General features: G+C 38.8%; 1 protein-coding gene across 3 annotated transcripts in view; it reads left to right on the forward strand.

The window, feature by feature from the left end:
* Nucleotides 1–18,077, forward strand: part of sez6b (seizure related 6 homolog b) — a 192,903-nt gene that overhangs the window by 150,763 nt on the left and 24,063 nt on the right. For all 3 annotated transcript variants that reach the window (XM_056263439.1, XM_056263440.1, XM_056263441.1), the window contains exons 5-9: nucleotides 6,697–6,882; nucleotides 11,274–11,442; nucleotides 12,000–12,166; nucleotides 15,678–15,872; nucleotides 17,712–17,850. In XM_056263439.1, the coding sequence (XP_056119414.1) occupies nucleotides 6,697–6,882; nucleotides 11,274–11,442; nucleotides 12,000–12,166; nucleotides 15,678–15,872; nucleotides 17,712–17,850 (856 nt within the window). The remainder of the gene's footprint in view (nucleotides 1–6,696; nucleotides 6,883–11,273; nucleotides 11,443–11,999; nucleotides 12,167–15,677; nucleotides 15,873–17,711; nucleotides 17,851–18,077) is intronic.

Here is an 18,077-nt window from a genome sequence, read left to right on the forward strand (position 1 = left end):
CATATTGATTATGTTTTTATCTCCATCAGCCAATACTGAATATTTAACTCTACATTTAATTTCCTCTTTTTGCATTTTGAAGACCTTTGTTTTCCAATGCTCACCTTCTCCTTTATGGTTAAAGGTAGATATTGTGCTTATACAGTGATGGTTCTCTGTTTATGTTGCCATTGGTAACGTTTTCTATATATTTCTAATTGCCATTGAGTGCATTGATCAGGGTTAGAAATAAACCTTCATTCTCCATCCTTTACCATACTTTGGCCTGCCCCAGAATGAATGAGAGTTTTCATGAGCACATTGCATATGCTCAAGGCTTTTATGTGTTTACAGCTGAATGCATTGAGCCAGAGGCGGAGAGCATGTTTGTTTGGAAGCCTGAGATGTGCCAAGTCAAGTTCCTGACTCATATTCAGTGCCTTCAGAGAGTTCCAGTGAGCAAATGGCCTGTGTGGATGGAAATCTGTTTGTGATGTTTATACGTGTAAAGAATTCAGAGCAAAGAGATCTATCGGTTTGCACCTTTCAGTGGTTTACAGTGTGATCTTCTTTCACCTATACAGTACAATGGTCTATAATGTAAATCAAACACATAAACACACAACGTTTTATAGCTTTCCTAATCAAGTTGGTTGCTGATGTGCAATGTAAGTCCTATAATGCCTACTCTATCATATCTGATATGCAAATTTCTTCTAAATTATCAACTTTGCTAAATAACCTGTTCTTGCTCAATGAATCTGTACACAATCTACTACATTCCTTGTGTTGTCTGACTGAGAGTTTATACTTTTTTTAGAAAGTAAAAAGTATTTTAGTTCTAACAATTCTAAAATTGTCCCCCTTCAGGTTGTGGTACATGTGTATTTTCATACAGTAAATGTAAGGATAACTGAAATATTGTTAGTAATATTTCAAGATGAACACCTACTGGACTGAAGCAACTTAGGTTTGCTTGATTATCCAAACATCATTTTTTAGAAAAACCCTGTTAAAGTTTGAGAATCAAATATGATACATCAGGTTTTTGAGGAATGTTTGGTCCCCATTGGCTTTTATTGAATTAACAAAAACAGCCAAATCATAATGAAAGGATTTTTATTTTTGGGTGAACTATCCCTTTAAGTTAAACCAGCCAACTAAACCATGGGGTTCGCCAGTGTGACCGGACATACATCGCCCCATTCTCACCACGTCCACCCATGGGCCTTCCTCCAGGGCACCTAATGAAGCACATTAGCACTGCATCTGTTGCTGTCTAAGCAGTTGCCAGCTAATCTCCACCATGCCAGTTCCCACACAGTCATCTTCAGGCCACATTACACCACTCAGTCTTTATGGCCTATGAAGCCACAAGGCAACTTGCGGGCATGTGATTTAGTGTCGACCGGACGGCTCCACATAAAGCCAGCCTCCAATGCCCCCTCAGTATTAGTCTAATTGAAATGGAAGCAGAGGGGTAATAATGCTATAACAACCCGGCAGTGCTGGCGCACGGGCCCCGCTGTGCTGAAACAGCGCTAATAAACCATAAATAAAATAGATGGCGGAGGGAGTGAAGGGCCCCCCCATGTGCCGGCTCATTGAGTCGGTGAGAGTGCTCCCCCTCTCCGTGTCGAGATTAGACAGTCATCAGGGGCAGATACCCTCTCCACATGCCCCGCCGCTGCAGGCGCTGAGCTCTTATACATGTGTGCCAGTGTAAGCGGATGGAAGTCATGAGCAGGGCATAATTACTGTGAGTTCAGATACTCTGTTTCAAGGCTATAAGAGAGAGAGGATGCAAAACTACCTCATCAAATACTAAAATATACACTAAGCACTGGGCTGGAATTAGGGTGTTTTTAAATTGCCTCTGCAGCTCAACTTTTAAAAACATCACAAGCTAGAAAGCAAAGCTTATTTAGTTCTGATTCATTAAGATTATGATGTGCATTTTGCTTGCATATCAAAGAAATTTTCTCTCAGCTAGTGATGTAAATTATACAGAAAACCTTCTAACTTGGTTGGTCGTGACGAAACTGTGCTGCACTTGTTGCGCTGCATGTTTTAATTGACAAAAAATACATTTTTAAACAGTCATTTGTTCATGAATTGGACTCTAGGCTACTGGTTGCACTATGTTTTTGATTTTCATTTTGAATCAGACTATAGGCTACTTATTACACTGTATATTTTTTAAATTCTTTAAAAATAACTGGTTTAAATAAGTATTTTGGTCATGAATCAGACTACACTGCTGAATTAAAATGTTCATTAAATTAAAATTAAAAGGTTTTCCCAAAATAACCTCTTGATAAAGTCAAGATGTTGATGAGAGTGATGTAGAAGTATTCACCGTGAAGCTTGGGGTAAAACGCCCCATCAAAATTACTGTAGTTACCATGTTCTAAACATCACATCCTTTGTTTTTCCATCAAATGAAATTTAACTAGGTGGTTGAATAAAAATATGTTGACTTTAAATTGAAAAATTACCTCAAGTTAGCCAGTTCTAGTTAGCTAGCCATCTAGTTAGCTAGCCAGTTAGCATCAGCTAAAAATATTTTATAAATAGGTTGATTTTCAGCATGGTTCAGTAATTTTTTTATCTATTTAATTATATTTAATTATTTATTTACTGTTGTTTAGCTTGTCTTTTTAATTTGAAGCTTAAACTGCTTGTACTCTGATATTGGTGTAAATGTATAAAGCAAATTGCTTTGTTAGAGTGGGGCATTTTACCCCACCTGTGGGGCAAAACTTGGTACAATTCTTTGTAAAAAATTGACATGAAATCTCTGGACATTTTTCATACTTAGTTTATGATTATGTCATTGTCACTGAAAACTATTCTAGACACATTTAACTTTTGTTTCACAGAAAAAATTACACAGTCCTTTAGGGGAGCGTTTTCCCCCACTCTACCCTATATATATTTGTATTTATATAAGTTGTATATAATTCAATATATTTAAAATGGCATTTAAACTTCCTGACCATTCTACAAACTCAGGAGAAGCGATTCATCTGTTAGTTTTTGTTGTTTAGATTAACACTTGCTGCTAGGAACGATTTATTGTTACTGCTTTTTTTTATATAACCACACATCTGTTGAATTCTCTATTTATTTCCCCAAATTTCTGGGCAAATGTAAACAACGTCCGGCCGTGAGGGGTTACACCTTAAACATGTGGAGCATCAAGATCAATCAAAACTAAAAGCCATTATAGTCAACGAAGCTGTGTAGACTGCTAGTGCTCACCTGTCACACAGTTTGCAGAGTGAACTATAGCTTTCAGATTTTTTATGCAAGTACCGCAGAATCTCAACATCACGTGGGGCACAAAAATATGCTCTTCATGGTTGTGGATGTCAGTTCTGTATAACACTCGCTTACTGGCTCCTGTATTGTTGCTGAGGTGCACCACCCCATTACGCAGCTCCTCTCTGTTCAGTAAGGGAAAAGAATTGCAGTGATTTATCAAACTGTGGCTTTCTTGGACACAGAATCCAACCTGAGCCAGCAGAGGGGAAAAAACTTAAACAAAAACATTAATTCTGTTTGACAGGGCCCTCTACCTCTCTAAACACCACCACAGGATCAGAGACCAGCGAGAGAGTGATTCTCGCTTGAAACACGGCAGTGATTCACTTTTGCTGTTGGTTCAGGATCAGATACGGATAATCTGAGCTATGAAAGCAATACTACAGGGCATTGTACAGAACGGTTTAATTAATGCCTGACACCTGAAAAATTGCTGTAATATTTTAGAGAAGACTGGTTCGTAGAAGCTTCTATTGCCTCTAATGTGAGATAACATTTCTTTTGGGATAGGATAGCATCTCGATCATGTGTAATACAACTTGACATTTTTACCTGTTATTTACAGGGCCTTGGTGTAATTGAAGACCTTGTGCTTGCCGTTAGCTGTCAAGTTATCTCTAAAGACTTTGGCTAGAATTCACTTTGCTGTATTGCATTGCAAAATCTGTTTATGACTAACCTCCCACAATCCAGTTTAACCAGATGGTATGTGAACTGAAATAGCACGATGCCATAAGTATTTAAATTAAATAAACATTCATTTCTTTGCAAAAGACCAAAAACCTATTTGAATGTAAATTAAGCTTATTATATTGTGCTTTATTTAACAGGTAAAATATGCCAGATCTCGGTAGCCTGCTGCATCCTCCGCAACTTCTCACTCAGAAGCAGTTGTGCCATGAAAATGGTTAAAGGTTAAAGGTTATAATTTCTATAATTTTCGCCCCTGTGCAAATTTTTTGGCCTCAGGCTCAGTCTTGTCATTGGTGACAAAAACAACACCCACACTCCGCTCTGAATTTCAACAGCTAACAATACGGCTGCCGCAGCCACATCGAGACAGGGAGAAATGAGCCCTGAAATTTCTGTCATAAATTGCAAAAACATTCTCAGAGGAGGATGGGGGGGGAGGAGACGAAAAAATTGGTGTTGGGAAAGCAGTTCTTAGCTCGACTGGCACTTGCGGTCTAACCTGGATTTACCGCCTCGCAGGGCCTACTGTGGAGGCAGTGTGAACTTTTGTGATGAAGGAGAAGATGGTCACTTGCTTATCAAAGCATCCTTCATATGCAGACACAGTTCTGTACATGACTTGCAATTAAATTCTCTCTGGCCTTGAATTTTGACCTCTTTCATTTCAAAGAAAAATCTCTGTCTTTTATGTCTTTAGTATTTACATCATCAGGGCATGTTGATTTTCATAGGTAGAAGGTAAAATGGAAAAAAATGCACTGTTGTTGCTTGCAAATGTTTTCTAAATAGCAGCACTTCGGTCCAAGACCTTCTTCAGGCCTTTTGAAAGGGTGAAAGAAAAGTTTTCTTGTTTGATTAGGTCCCTGGTGTGTCTTGTTAGTCTATTACCCTGTGTATATACAGTGAGCACTTGTGTTCCTGTGTTTGTTGTCTGGTCTTTTTCTTTGGTGGATGTTACGTTGTTAGTCTCAGTCTTGCTCCCTACTTTTCTTGATGTTCTTGCGTTTGATTTCTTTTGGTAAATTTTTGTTTGTTAATATTCTGTTGTGTATATCCTCTGCACTTGAGTCCTGCCTTCACTCTTCTCTGAGAGCTCGGTGTGACAGAGAACAAGTCCTGAGCAAGAAACACTGGGGCTGTGTTCAAAATCACCCCTATACCCTCATTCACTATTCCCTACAATACTCCACTAATCTAGTCCACTTGAAGGAGTGAATAGAAATGAGTGAGTGAATTTGGACAATGAGTTCGCTGGAAGGGCTGAGCTTTTGCATAGTTTGCTTGCTGTTTAATAATCATTTGAAACTGGCAGCTCCAGTAGTAATGAAAATATTTATCTTGAATTCTGTCATGGAAACTAGCATGTACAAGATTCCTTGTTAAAACTATTTAATAATCAATTAAAAATAAACGTATACCTGTTTAATATTACGCTTTACCCACATTGGACCAGCGGTTTGGAAAATAGATGATTCAGCTGCAAGCGTCATCTTCTGGCGAGACCTGGGAATTCATTCGGCACACCCTCATAGTGCATTATAGGTATTCTCTAGCCGTTGAGCGTACATCAGTTTTACACTTATTTTTGCGGTGCATTGTGGGATTGAATGAGTGCCCTTGATAACGTCCACTGTGGTTTAGGACATCACTACAAATGGCTGCCCCCCCAAATAGTGCCCTATTTAAGGGCATAGGGGCGATTCCGGTGTATTTTAAATACACAAGGGTTAACAATACAACAAGACACACCTGGGAACAATCAAGACTAATGAACGGGGAACCAATCAGCAAAAGGACTAAAAAACATGGAAAAGAACATAAAGGAACACACAGGACAAAGGGAACACAGGCTGGGATCATGATAACAATGGTCAATAAAGACTCATTTTACAGCCCTATCCAGAAGACCAAAGCTTATGAAAGAGGCCATTTTTAACGAAGTTTTATTTAAACCAGACCGGTAACTAAGATTATTTAAATACAAATAATGTTATTGGGGCATCATTTATTTCAAACCTGCTTCTAAATGGCACATAGAAACAAAATAAAAACCTCATTGAATTGTCATTGGTCATCGTATACCGTATGTCATCAGACATTCAGATGGTCTGTCTAAGTGGGCCAGATTAAGCTGCTATGTGGACCAGAGTTTTGCGAGACTCCGTGTGAAAATCAAAATGGAACGAGTGTCCAGTTAAAAATGATTAAGAATCTGCACTAGTCTCAGCAGTAGAGAGGGTTTTGCTCTATTGCGACTATTAGGCCAAATGTGAGTCTAATCTATCATCTTAGGCAGCTAATGATTGTCTACATGCATCCCAGCAGGCCCATTCTGGCTGGGGAAACGGACAGTGTTCGGGGTTTGGGTTTATTTGTCATCTTCAAGATGTCCCTTTCACACAGAAAAGGTCGACTGCGGTCTGGAGAACATGGAGAGAGGACATGCATTGGGGACAGACCCTCGGAGACCATATTAAACTGAGAGAAAGAAAGACAGATGAAGTTTGTTAAGATAATAAGTCTTCTTGAAATAAGTGGGAGTCGCCGTAATGCAATATGCAAACTCCCCACAGACCTTAGTCTCAGTCTAATGATAGTTTTAGAGCTGCTTCAGACGTTTGTTTAAATAAGTGTGGTCTGACGTGCTGCAGTTTTAATCATGTGCCTAATCATTTATTCTTTTGCTCTCTATTACAGCATTTGTCTTGAGTTGCAACTTCCCTGATAGACCAGGGTATGGAGATGTGTCCGTCACAAGCCTCCATGCGGAGGGAGAGGCCTATTTCTACTGCTTCAATGGATATCAACTCCAGGGTCCCTCCACACTGACGTGCCGCAATGCCACCACACCCTACTGGAGTGGCAGAGTGCCACGCTGTCTTGGTGAGTCCCAAACTTAATGATGAATTTAGGGGATGTTCACACTTGTAGTTCAGTTCGTTTGGTCCAGACCCCCACAAAAAAAATACTTTTAACCCTGGTCCGCTTAGCGTTCACATTGGCATTTTAACACCGAACCTAAAGATTCCAAACCTAAAGATATAGGGATATGTTCACGACCTGATTGGTCGGCTTTTATTACGTATTTTCCGTGACAGAACTTACTGAACATCCAAAACAAGGCTGTATGCTGGGCTAAAGCCCACACGCGCTCGTTGTATGTGCGTAGCCTACATATGATGGTATTTTGACCAGCTAAGAACTCGTGAAGTAAAATGTGTAAAGGAGTCGAAACAGCACCAGGAATCCCTTTGTCACGCACACAAATGAAGATCTGCTGCGAGGAGACACGGTTCTGATGTCTGTACCGAACTGTGATGGAAAACATCGTGCCTATGATCTTTTCAGTGGTCCGCTTGTTTGGTGCGCACCAGGGTTCAGATGGCACCGTTCAACTTATTCAGATGAACCGCACTAACAGAGTAATTGCACCAGGGTTAATTTTAATCGAACCAAACATGCCAAGAGTGAACACACTTACGTTTTTACCTGACAACCACTGGGATTACATTGGTGAAATTGGTTACATTGGTGGCTAGACCAGTCGTTCCACTGAAAAATTACAATTTACACAATAAGTGCTTTGACAAAAAATGTGCCTCACATTTCTACTTTTATACTTTCTGAATAATGATGGCATCATTTACCTCCATTAAGTTCCTTATTCTTAACTATATTTTTGCTTTTATTTTAACTAAAGGAGTCATTAAAATAAATTCTGTGCTAATTGACATTATGCCCCAAATGCGGTCCGTTGAACATCACTTGTATTGGATCTAAGTGATCCCTTTAAAGGGTTATGGATCTAAGCTGCTAATACAATAGATGCAGGTTGCTTCCAGGTGGCTGTAAACTTGAAGTAGAAACTACCTAACATGTCACATGTGCCCTTTAACCAGATAGACTCTTAATTGCAGGTTACTCCAGAGGGATTGTCCCTGTATTGAGTGTGTTGTAACAAAAGCATCAGCTAAATGACAGTTAATTACCAAATCTGCAGTATTTGATCTCTACCCTTGAAAAATTCAATTATGAAGCAGTAGCACTAGTAAGCAAGTACAGGAAAATCTATGAAATAGCAGCGTCTGCTTTTAATGAACCTTATTTCATTTTTATATAGATGCAAGTGGTTTTACCTGACAATGATAAACACAGCCTCCTCACACTTGCTGATTTGCATCATTGTGACGCTGCCCTGGACTCGCTCACTAGCAATTATCCTTCGTTTTCTTTTCTTCGTTTCACCATAAACATACACCCACAAGTCATTTTGTCATTCAGGCGCAAACAAACCTCATGCCTGTGTAAATATTTAGTCCACACAGGTGTGATTTAACTTGACAGGGGAGAAACTCCCGGTGCGGTTGCTCCCTCCTCCTTTCAAGTTAATTGGGGTTTGATCATTGATTTTGGCTGGAATGGTTGTAACAGAATTGTTTGTGCTACAAGGCAGTGAATATTAACAACCGTACCCCCTCAAGGCAGCCCGGTGTGGCAGCATGATTGACAGGTCTGCCTCCTCTGCATAAATAAGGACTTTTTGTGCCTCAATCTCTTTGTGGAGCCGAATCCCAGAGCTGGAGAACTCTTCCCTCTTGCATGACAAACAGAACAACATCTTCGATTGCAAACAAGACCGGGTTCCCTGAAGGACGGCTGTTTTGATGAAGGATCTCATTTAGTGCTTCGGCGGCACGAGTCGTGAGGTGGTTTAGTTAGCCTGCGGCTGCCAGACGTGGCCTACAGGACCTGGAGTTTCTCACTTTTCGCCATTATTTTGGGGGTAAATAGCATAAACGTGCAGTTTTAGAAGCAAGCTGATGCGGAGCCGGGCCAGACTGTCAGAGTCTGATTACTGATCAGCATGGGCCGGCTGCCAGGGAGCACGGCTTTGGGTCCACTTTAATTACGTTCTGTTCGCCTGACTAACCTTCAGCCGTCAAGCTCTGAAGGAATCCTCCTCCGCCGACAAGCTCTCACTCTTTTTTTGTTGCTTTTAACAAAAACTGTTTACTATTGCTTTAGTAATAGTAATCCTTCTCTGTTTGAGTCGTTGAGGTCTAAAGTTTCTTGAGTCAAGAGGTGGCATAAATACAATAACTTAAATGCTCTTCTTTTCATTTTCGGCATTTTTCATTTCTGAATTAAAAATAATTGTATTGCTTTGTGGGGGATGAATTTCAGTGTGACACAACTGTCCTGATATCACAATGAAAAAATGTTATTCTTAAAATTCTTTTAGTGTTTTTGTTTTATACAAAACTGATTCCCGTATTATTATCATTTGATTTTTTTTCCCCCAAAGTCTTGTGGTATGACCATGTAAGTCCGTCTAATTCGATCCAATGGCGGCATCGATTAGAGGTGAAGGTATCACGCAGTGTTCCGTCTTTTCCCATGGCAAGGAGATTTTTAATTAAATATAATACATTTTATCTTATGTATTAACTCGTTTCATCTGACTCCATAAAATGAAAGTGTTTTTCAATGATATCTGTGCATCATTAAATATACGTTAATGTTTGACTATTCCTTTTAACTCCAATGGAAATGAAGTCAAAGTCTGTTAGAATAATCAAATATAACAATTTATTATGTCAGGTAAAAGTATTATGCCAATTTCATAATCAGTTCAAAGATCATCAATACAAAACATCAAATACTCTGGAATACAGAGAATAGATGCAAACCCAACATATTAAGAATTACATGAGCTGAAAGTCTATCCGACCAACAACCTCATGGGCTCTCTGAAATACAGAAAAGCCACGATTCCTTGCTGCATCCCATTAAATAGCCAGAACTTCTTTTCAATGGTAATTTGCATTCAGGTTACACCTTATTTCGGGGGTAGGGGAGAAAGGCCATTTGTCCACCTTTCTTTGTGTGCCAGTTTCTCTAAACTTCTAAAAAACCTTATTACCTTTTGTTTTACTTATTTGGAATGAGACATCTGAACCAGCCACCCTGAGACCTTTAAAATGATACTAAACACAATAATCATTCACATTAAACCATACATATATTCTTATGTGAGTTTCAGGTGATCTGCATGAAGGGGAAGGAGTGGGGGATGAGGGGAAGAAATGTAGATTAGGATGATTCATAGGTGAGACCTCTAGTCTCGGATGGGGCCTTCACAAGAGTGAGCCCAAATGCCACTATGCAGTGGGTTCTTTGTCTTCTCAAGAAGTGGTCGTTCCCTATAACCAGTTTTCCAGTCTTACAACCAAATTGCAGAAAAAAAATTATAAAACAGGAAATAATATCATAGAGAGGACCCCTGTCAAGTTCAGGAAGTTTCTTAAAAGGACAGGTAATTTAACCTTTTTATGACAAGGCAAGATTACTTGAACGTGTAAAAGGTATACCGGTATTAATTATGTATATTATTATCGTAAAGTACAAATAAAATACTATAAAATTATTTCATTCAAAAATGAAATTGTACACTAGCATTTGTTCACGGAGTCAGGGAATTATGTTAATACTTTATACTTAATAAATGCCATTTTTATAGTCATTACATTTAAACTTTTGTTGAAAAAGGTATAAAAGTCTTTCAAAAATATACAGTATATGAAACCAGCATGAATACAACGAGTACATTTTTAAGATCTCGGCACATGTGTTCTAAACTAGATTTTAAAAAGTCTTTTATAATCCTAGCACCTGGTGCATTTGAAATCACATAATGTCTGAGTAAGTACGGCTTTTAATGAAAAAAAAAAATTACGACCGTTAAAAATATATATTCTATAGGCTACAGAATGAATGTATGAAGTACGAATAAAATCCCACTGTACTACACCGCCATGTTGACATTGTCATGTGACTTGGTGTCAGTTGCATCGCTTCACTGCCATTCAGAACTGCTCTCCCGTGGCCTCATGGGATAGAAAACATCCATCAGATTTGCACTTCAGAATCTCGCCGGAAGTAGTAGGTCATCCGGATTCTTTTCACCTACTGTTTTATGAATACTATGAATTCAGACATACTCATTTCAGATACAGTTTTTTTCCTACTATATAAGCACACATTTTCATACCCTGGGGGTATCTGAAAGTCTTTTACGTGTACCCTCACTTACTATGTCTTCTTATTGCTACATTATTGTGTTTTAGATAGAGATCTAGTCTCTGTGGTCATGCACTATGAAAGAGTTTAGTTATCCACAGTTCAAAGCTCATTCTAAAGACTTTTTCTTGAACTCTAGCGCTCTTATTTTCATCTCAATGGCATCTGTCTCCTTCCATGTGTACTTTGAACAGTGGCCTGTGGTGGAATGGTGAAGAACGCGACTCTCGGCCGCATTGTATCGCCTGGTTTCCCTGGCAACTACAGCAACAACCTGACCTGCCACTGGGTGCTGGAGGCCCCTGAGGGTCAAAGACTGCACGTGCACTTCGAGAAGGTGGCCCTCGCCGAAGATGATGACAGGTTCGTCCCAGTCAACTCACTCAGTACTCCGCTATTATACACTAATTAGTCAACTGATGTTCAAAGAGACAGTTGGAGAAGCTCAGAGTGTCTCTTCACAGTGCCGTCACACTCCATATGTGGCGCTGCTCTTCAGGGCATTATCTGCTACGGCGAGAACGAGGGATGATAGGAACAGCTGTGAGTGCGCGAGTGAAAGTGGATGAAAGTTTCTGAGATCAGACACTTGCTCTCCTTTAAAATAATTTAGAATAATCAAATCCCCTCGTGCAGGCGCGGAGAGAACGATTACAGCCCACTCCAGGGCCTCAGGAGGGGGATTAAGTTATTTTTATTAGCAGTTTCCGCTTTTTCTGCAGGCTTTGCTAACAAATGGACTTTTAATGAGGTCACTTGCTGCTCAGCTATTCAAAATCATATCAGGCAATTATTATGAAAACTGCCAAAAGACAGTACTAGAAATCAGAGGAACGTTACATCTGCTGCCAAACAGATACTGTAGAGAGATTCGCTGTTTTGAACCCAACTAAACCATTCTGTTCTGTTTATGTCTGCAGGTTTCTGATAAAAAATGGCAACCACATCGACTCGCCCATTCTGTATGACTCGTATGAGGTGGAATACCTTCCGAACGAGGGAATCGTTTGTTCCTACAGATATCTCTTTGTGGAGTTCACGACGGATGGTTTCGGGACCAACACGGGGGTGGCCATCAGATATGAAGGTACGGACTAACTACTAGACAATTCATCGTAAGCTTAAGTAGATCGTAGAACCATCGCCACCAATGGTCTCTACGATCAACTTTTGAGAATCGCAGCCCAGGTCAGTTCGCGAGTGAACCAGTAGGTATGTTTACGTTCACTAATTTCTGTCAATAGAAATGAATACAATCTGATTTCACATTCTGAATGTTCTGTTTACATGAACTAAAAATGCTGCAATCTGATTCACATATTCGTTTACATGTGCATTACATGTATTCTCAACAAAATTTCAGCGCATATGCAGTACCCAGTTGCCACGTTCAGAACCGAGAAAACTATTGGGAAAATGTCACTGGAGCTATTTTTGACTGGAGTGCAATTTTTATCTTGATGACATATCTAAAAAGAAAGCTGACATATATGTTAGAAGAGCTTTTTTTAGCAAATATTGAGTAAATATTAAGTCTCCTTCACTGACCAGTTCGTAAGACGTGAGACATAAACATACGCACGTTCATAAGTCATTGAATGTATGTAAACATGATGACCCATTGCGTGTGCACAAGGTTTTTTGAAACTAGTTGGATTCAAGTGTGGATCGATTGATGTTTTCCATTAAGGCTTTTTTTATCCGATTGACTGCCATCAATTCGATTATAAGGGTATTATTTGGGTGTAAATGTAGATAATGATTCGGTTCACTAATGTCTTATTCATTATCAGTTAGTCACTGTACAGCATTGGTCACAGGACATCGTAATAATGAGGACTTGATAGCTGCCAACATCTTTTCTTATCCGTCCTCCGCTGCTTAGTCTCTGAACCGGGCCGTACACGGCGCGGGTTACCGAGTTCAAACGTTGTTTGAAGAACACATGTCCTTTACAGAGCCTCAGGGCTGTGGTGGAGACAAAGAGTGTACCTTCCGGCACATTCCCCTTGTTGCTTCGATTCACACCAAAGATCTTTTCTCTTACGTGCCTTGCTAAACACTCCTTAGATTCATGGCTCAAATGAGATTTATTCAGATTAAATCAAATGGAAATCGAATCAAATGCAACCCGGCAAGGTCATTAAAATGAGTTCTAACTGGAAACAGAAATTGCATAAATTACATTCCTATTCCCTCTCACAGGTCAGTCGAATGTGTGCAGTTGCATTTGTTCACAGGGATGTCATGCACACCTCGCGACCTCGCAGTCATTATCTGGCGAGATCAATCTAATCTCATTTACCATGCCACAATCCGATTATGCTATCTACAATATAACTAATGTGCCTTCACGGCAACCTGTAATAATTTGGCTTGTCTTCTCACACTTCTGACACCTCTCTGAATTTCACACCAGTTAGAGTGCTCAGCCTTTAATAGTCTTTCTGATTGAAGTGCTTAAAATCAAAATGGATCTGTTTTTATCAATTTCAATAGACTAGCAAAATAACTGATCTGGAACTCTTTGTGTATCGAGAAGCCACACATTGAATACTTGTTCAGTTCTCTGAAGGCCATTTAAACCAGAATCATGTAAATCTATGTAATAATTGTATTTGAATGGAATATTTGTATTTGCTGAAATAGAGGTATTGTCATGCTTTTCAGAGGTAAATTTCTTTATTTTTTGACCTTGTTGTGTATGACCGTCAGCATGGCCCAGAGAAACTTTTATAGTTAAAGTTGCTGTTTTACATCTTTAACACTACAATTCAAAAGCTTTGGGTTGGGAAGATTTATTAATGTTTTTGAATGTCTCTTATTCTCAACAAAGCGGCATTTATTTGATCAAAGGTAAAGTAAAAACAGTAATATTGTGAAATATTGTTACAATTTAAAAAGTAACTGTTGTCTTTTTTTAAATGTATTTTTTTTCCTGCGATGGAAAAGCTGAATTTTCAGCATCATTACTTCAGTCTTCAGTGTCACGTGATTTGATGCTCAATAAACATTTCTTATTATTATCAAAGTTAAAACAGTTATGCTGCTTAATATTTTTCCGCATTTATTTGAAATATAATTTTTGTGTAACATTATAAATGTCTTTACTGTCACTTTTGATCAATTTAATGCATCATAACTTTATATTTCATACCTCTGTAGACTTAGTAGATTTTTTTAATTCAAGAGTCCAGTTTGTCTGAGATCTTTCTCCCAAATGCCTAAAAACAAAAATAAATAAGACATTTACTTGCTTATATTAAAAGTATAAAACTATAAAGTGATTTGGCATTCCACAATGAAAAGGTAAAATGTAGTAAGTTTGAAAATGTAGTAAATACTGTACAAATTTTGTCAACATTTATTTAAAGTCGAAAATGGGACTAGAACTTAAACTATTATCTGTCTTATTGCAAACATTTTTTGCTAATTGATTCATAAATCAAAGTAAGAATTATATCAAATAAGGAAAAATTATGAAGAAAAATTGGTCAAGTTATTATACAATTTGGTTTTCAAGAAATTTGATGAGAAATGTTGAACTTCATATTGAAATATATAAATATGTAAAACTGAAGCAAAAAAGTATTTTTGATCACAATTTAATCTAATTGAGGAGAAATAACAGACATTAAAGAGATCTTATTTATGATTTTTCTTTCCTATGGGGACCTCACTCATGGCAATAACACAAAATGTGCATTACACATTAAATTATGTGCAAAGCTCATTTCCATATAAATCTGACTTTTATGTTGATGCCATCTTATGTAATGATTGTTTCTGTGGATATAAGAGAGCAAGAATCAACTGATGATTAAAATGACTCATTTTTACTTCTTTTAGAGAACGGAGCCAGATGAATACAAAGATGAATAATGCAAATGTGTCTGGGTAAGGGGATTAGGGGGAGGGGGAGGGGAACAGTTTGCTGTAATTGGCAGAATGGCCTGTGTTTATTAAACAGAGAGTGAGGCTGAATGTGGGTAGTCTAATCTAGCGCACGCTTGAATGAGGCCGGACCCGGAGGGATATTAAAGCCAGTGTTTACCCATAGTCTGAACATCCTCATCTTAAGTCTCCTCCTCTCACTCTAATCTCTATTCTACATTCTCAGGCGAGCACAACAACCAATAACGGTTCAGCCAGGCATGTCAGTTTGTTGTTTCCCTGAGTGAGTTTGTTCATTCACGTTGCACATTTATTCACGTTGTCGGGCCGTCTCTCTTCCTTTTACGCCCGTAAATGGCCTTGCAAGTCTGGCTAAGGTTGATTAACTAACAATATCCTTCCAAGGGCAACCCGAAACCTTGGGTTTGCATCCAGGAGGATTTTGATTGGTGGGAACGTAAAACGCTGCACATTGCTTTGCCACATTCAACAGACAAATTATTTTTGACTGCCATCTAAAAATGCTTTTAAATTCAGATTCCGCGCTGTCCTCTGCCTTTCCAATGAAATTATTATGTGAAAGGCTGAGCTGAGCGGACTGGTTGTCTTTGTGGTTTAAGCTCTTCTGAAATCAGATGCTTGGTGATAGTGTTTGGACTGTGATGTGCGTCTTGGAGCAGGTGATTTATGGTGTGTCCTCTCAGCTTTCGCAGCAGGGCACTGCTACGAGCCATTCGTCAAGTACGGCAACTTCACCAGCACTGACAGCACCTACGCTGTGGGCACGGTTGTGGAGTTCACCTGCGACTCCGGCTACACCCTGGAGCAGGGCTCCGTTATCATCGAGTGCATGGATCCCAGCAACCCTCAATGGAATGAGACTGAACCCGCCTGCAGAGGTGTGTGTGGGAATGTTTGCATATGCATATGTACCAGGGTTGGGCCAAATTCAGAAGTGAAGAATTAGCTCCTTTTCAGTTTATGAGAGTGAATTTGAATCTGTCCGTTAGGATCAATGCTTTTAAAGCTTTTAAAACAAGGCTTTGTCAAGCTAACACTCTTGTCTTTGGTTTGAGTTCAGTTTTTTTAATTCTACTTCCTTCGAATTCAAATTGCAATTCTGCATCCTGTTTTTTACCTCAATTCAAATTCAATTCTAAACGATGCACTTGCACAACCCTATATGTACACTGTGGGTCAAATTCACTATTCAATAAAAATGTGCATTTTATTCACAAAGCACCTCCAAACTTGTTCATTCAGGTGTTAAATGCACTAGCATATAGCACCACACTTTATTTAATTTGTGATGAAATTGAAGTAGCGACAGATCTTTTCATCCACTTTGTGACGTACATCCAAGTGTAAAGGATTATAAAACGGAAAATAAAAAATTATATAGGACGGGGACTTGGTTCTATGCATCAGTTGTTGATTGGATTTTGATTTTAATCAAAAAAAAGTTCAAATCTAACCTAATAATATATTATTAATACCAGTTGTTATTATTATTATTATTAACTGGCCATCTGTCCAGGGTGTCCCCCACCTATGGCCAGAGATGCAGAGATTGATGGATTATCATCATTATTATTATTTTAATTATTATTTGAATATTTATTGAGTGATTTTTTTAATTTAATGTATTATTCATCAAAAGCTGATCTAATCAATGTAAAGAGCATTATAACTAGCCATTTATCCCAAAGTGTTTACCTGGATAATTTGCTTCATGAATCTGGTGCTAAAACAACACAGGCAGCGTGTAAATAAAGCGGTCAGGCACAAATGATTCTCTCCTCTACGTTCACACGTGAGGGTATAGTGTAGGCTTTACATTTATGCGTTTCTGTGTATAATCTGCATTAGTTAGCTGCTGAAGAGCTCTACAGGCAGCATGTGCAAGTACAGTACAAGCGCCTGATCCATTCAGTGCCTTTTCTATGTAATCCACTACATCCTGTGTCACCTGGATGGGTTTCAGACACTCTTAGCCACAGTCACGCGCCTAAAGCAGCACTAAAAGCATTAAGCCATGGATGCTAGAACCAGGTGCACAGAGCCGAAGAATGTGAGAGAATCCCTCACTCATAATGCCCCGATTCCACCCACACCCACACACACACCCACACACACACACACGGTTATCTTATCTGACCCGTTGCTCAAGTACATTTCTTGAGCCTCACAATAGAGTTTGGATTGAAAGGATTTAATCGTACTGGCTCTAGCAGAGGGTCAAGACAACAGCTTTTCCATTTGAAAATGTGCTTACATCCAGCTAAGCCAGTGTAGTGGTGTGAATAGGGGGAAATGAAAACAGGAAGCAATGAGCCGTTTGTTAATCTGGCCAGAATTTTCCATTTAGACCCTAGTCAGATTAATCCAGAGTTTGAGCTCTGTTCGAGAGCTGGGAGTCAAAATTTGGGATACAAAATGCCATAACTTTTGAATATATAGTGATTTTGTATAACATCAGTCTTGTTATCATTGAAATCATTTTCATTCATTAAAATTAAGATATAAATATCAGATGAAAAGGCAGTTTATGTAACACTAAAATAACACTGACAACATTCATTTTATTTATTTATTCTGATATTTATTGCATTGTGCAATAAATAAGATGTAATGTAGATTAAATAAAGATTTGGGTACTTTTGCATTTTAGGTACTTTTGTGTGTGTTTGCGTTTCTCTCTGACCTGTTTTCTCTCTCTCTCTTTGGTTGCATTGCAGCTGTTTGCAGTGGAGAGATCACAGATTCAGCTGGGGTGGTGTTATCTCCAAACTGGCCTGAGGCCTATGATAAGGGTCAGGACTGCATCTGGGGGATCCATGTTGAAGAAGACAAGAGGATCATGCTAGACATCCAAGTGTACGTCCAAGTAAATGACATATATGCATATTATACGACAAAAATCATACACCACCATACACAGTCCTCACAGTTTTGAGAGAGATGTGTATCTGCCAGCCAAGTCTTTAAATTCATTTCCACTATACTTATCATCTTTATCATATAAACTTGGAAATTTCTCATAAATTGCATAACAATTCACTCGTTTTTCTTGATGCATCAATTAAAAATCCTGCCGATGCAAA

This window comes from Rhinichthys klamathensis, unplaced genomic scaffold (assembly GCF_029890125.1).
Source record: "Rhinichthys klamathensis goyatoka isolate OS25496 unplaced genomic scaffold, OSU_Roscu_1.1 h1tg000206l_1, whole genome shotgun sequence".
NCBI classification, from domain to species: domain Eukaryota; kingdom Metazoa; phylum Chordata; class Actinopteri; order Cypriniformes; family Leuciscidae; genus Rhinichthys; species Rhinichthys klamathensis.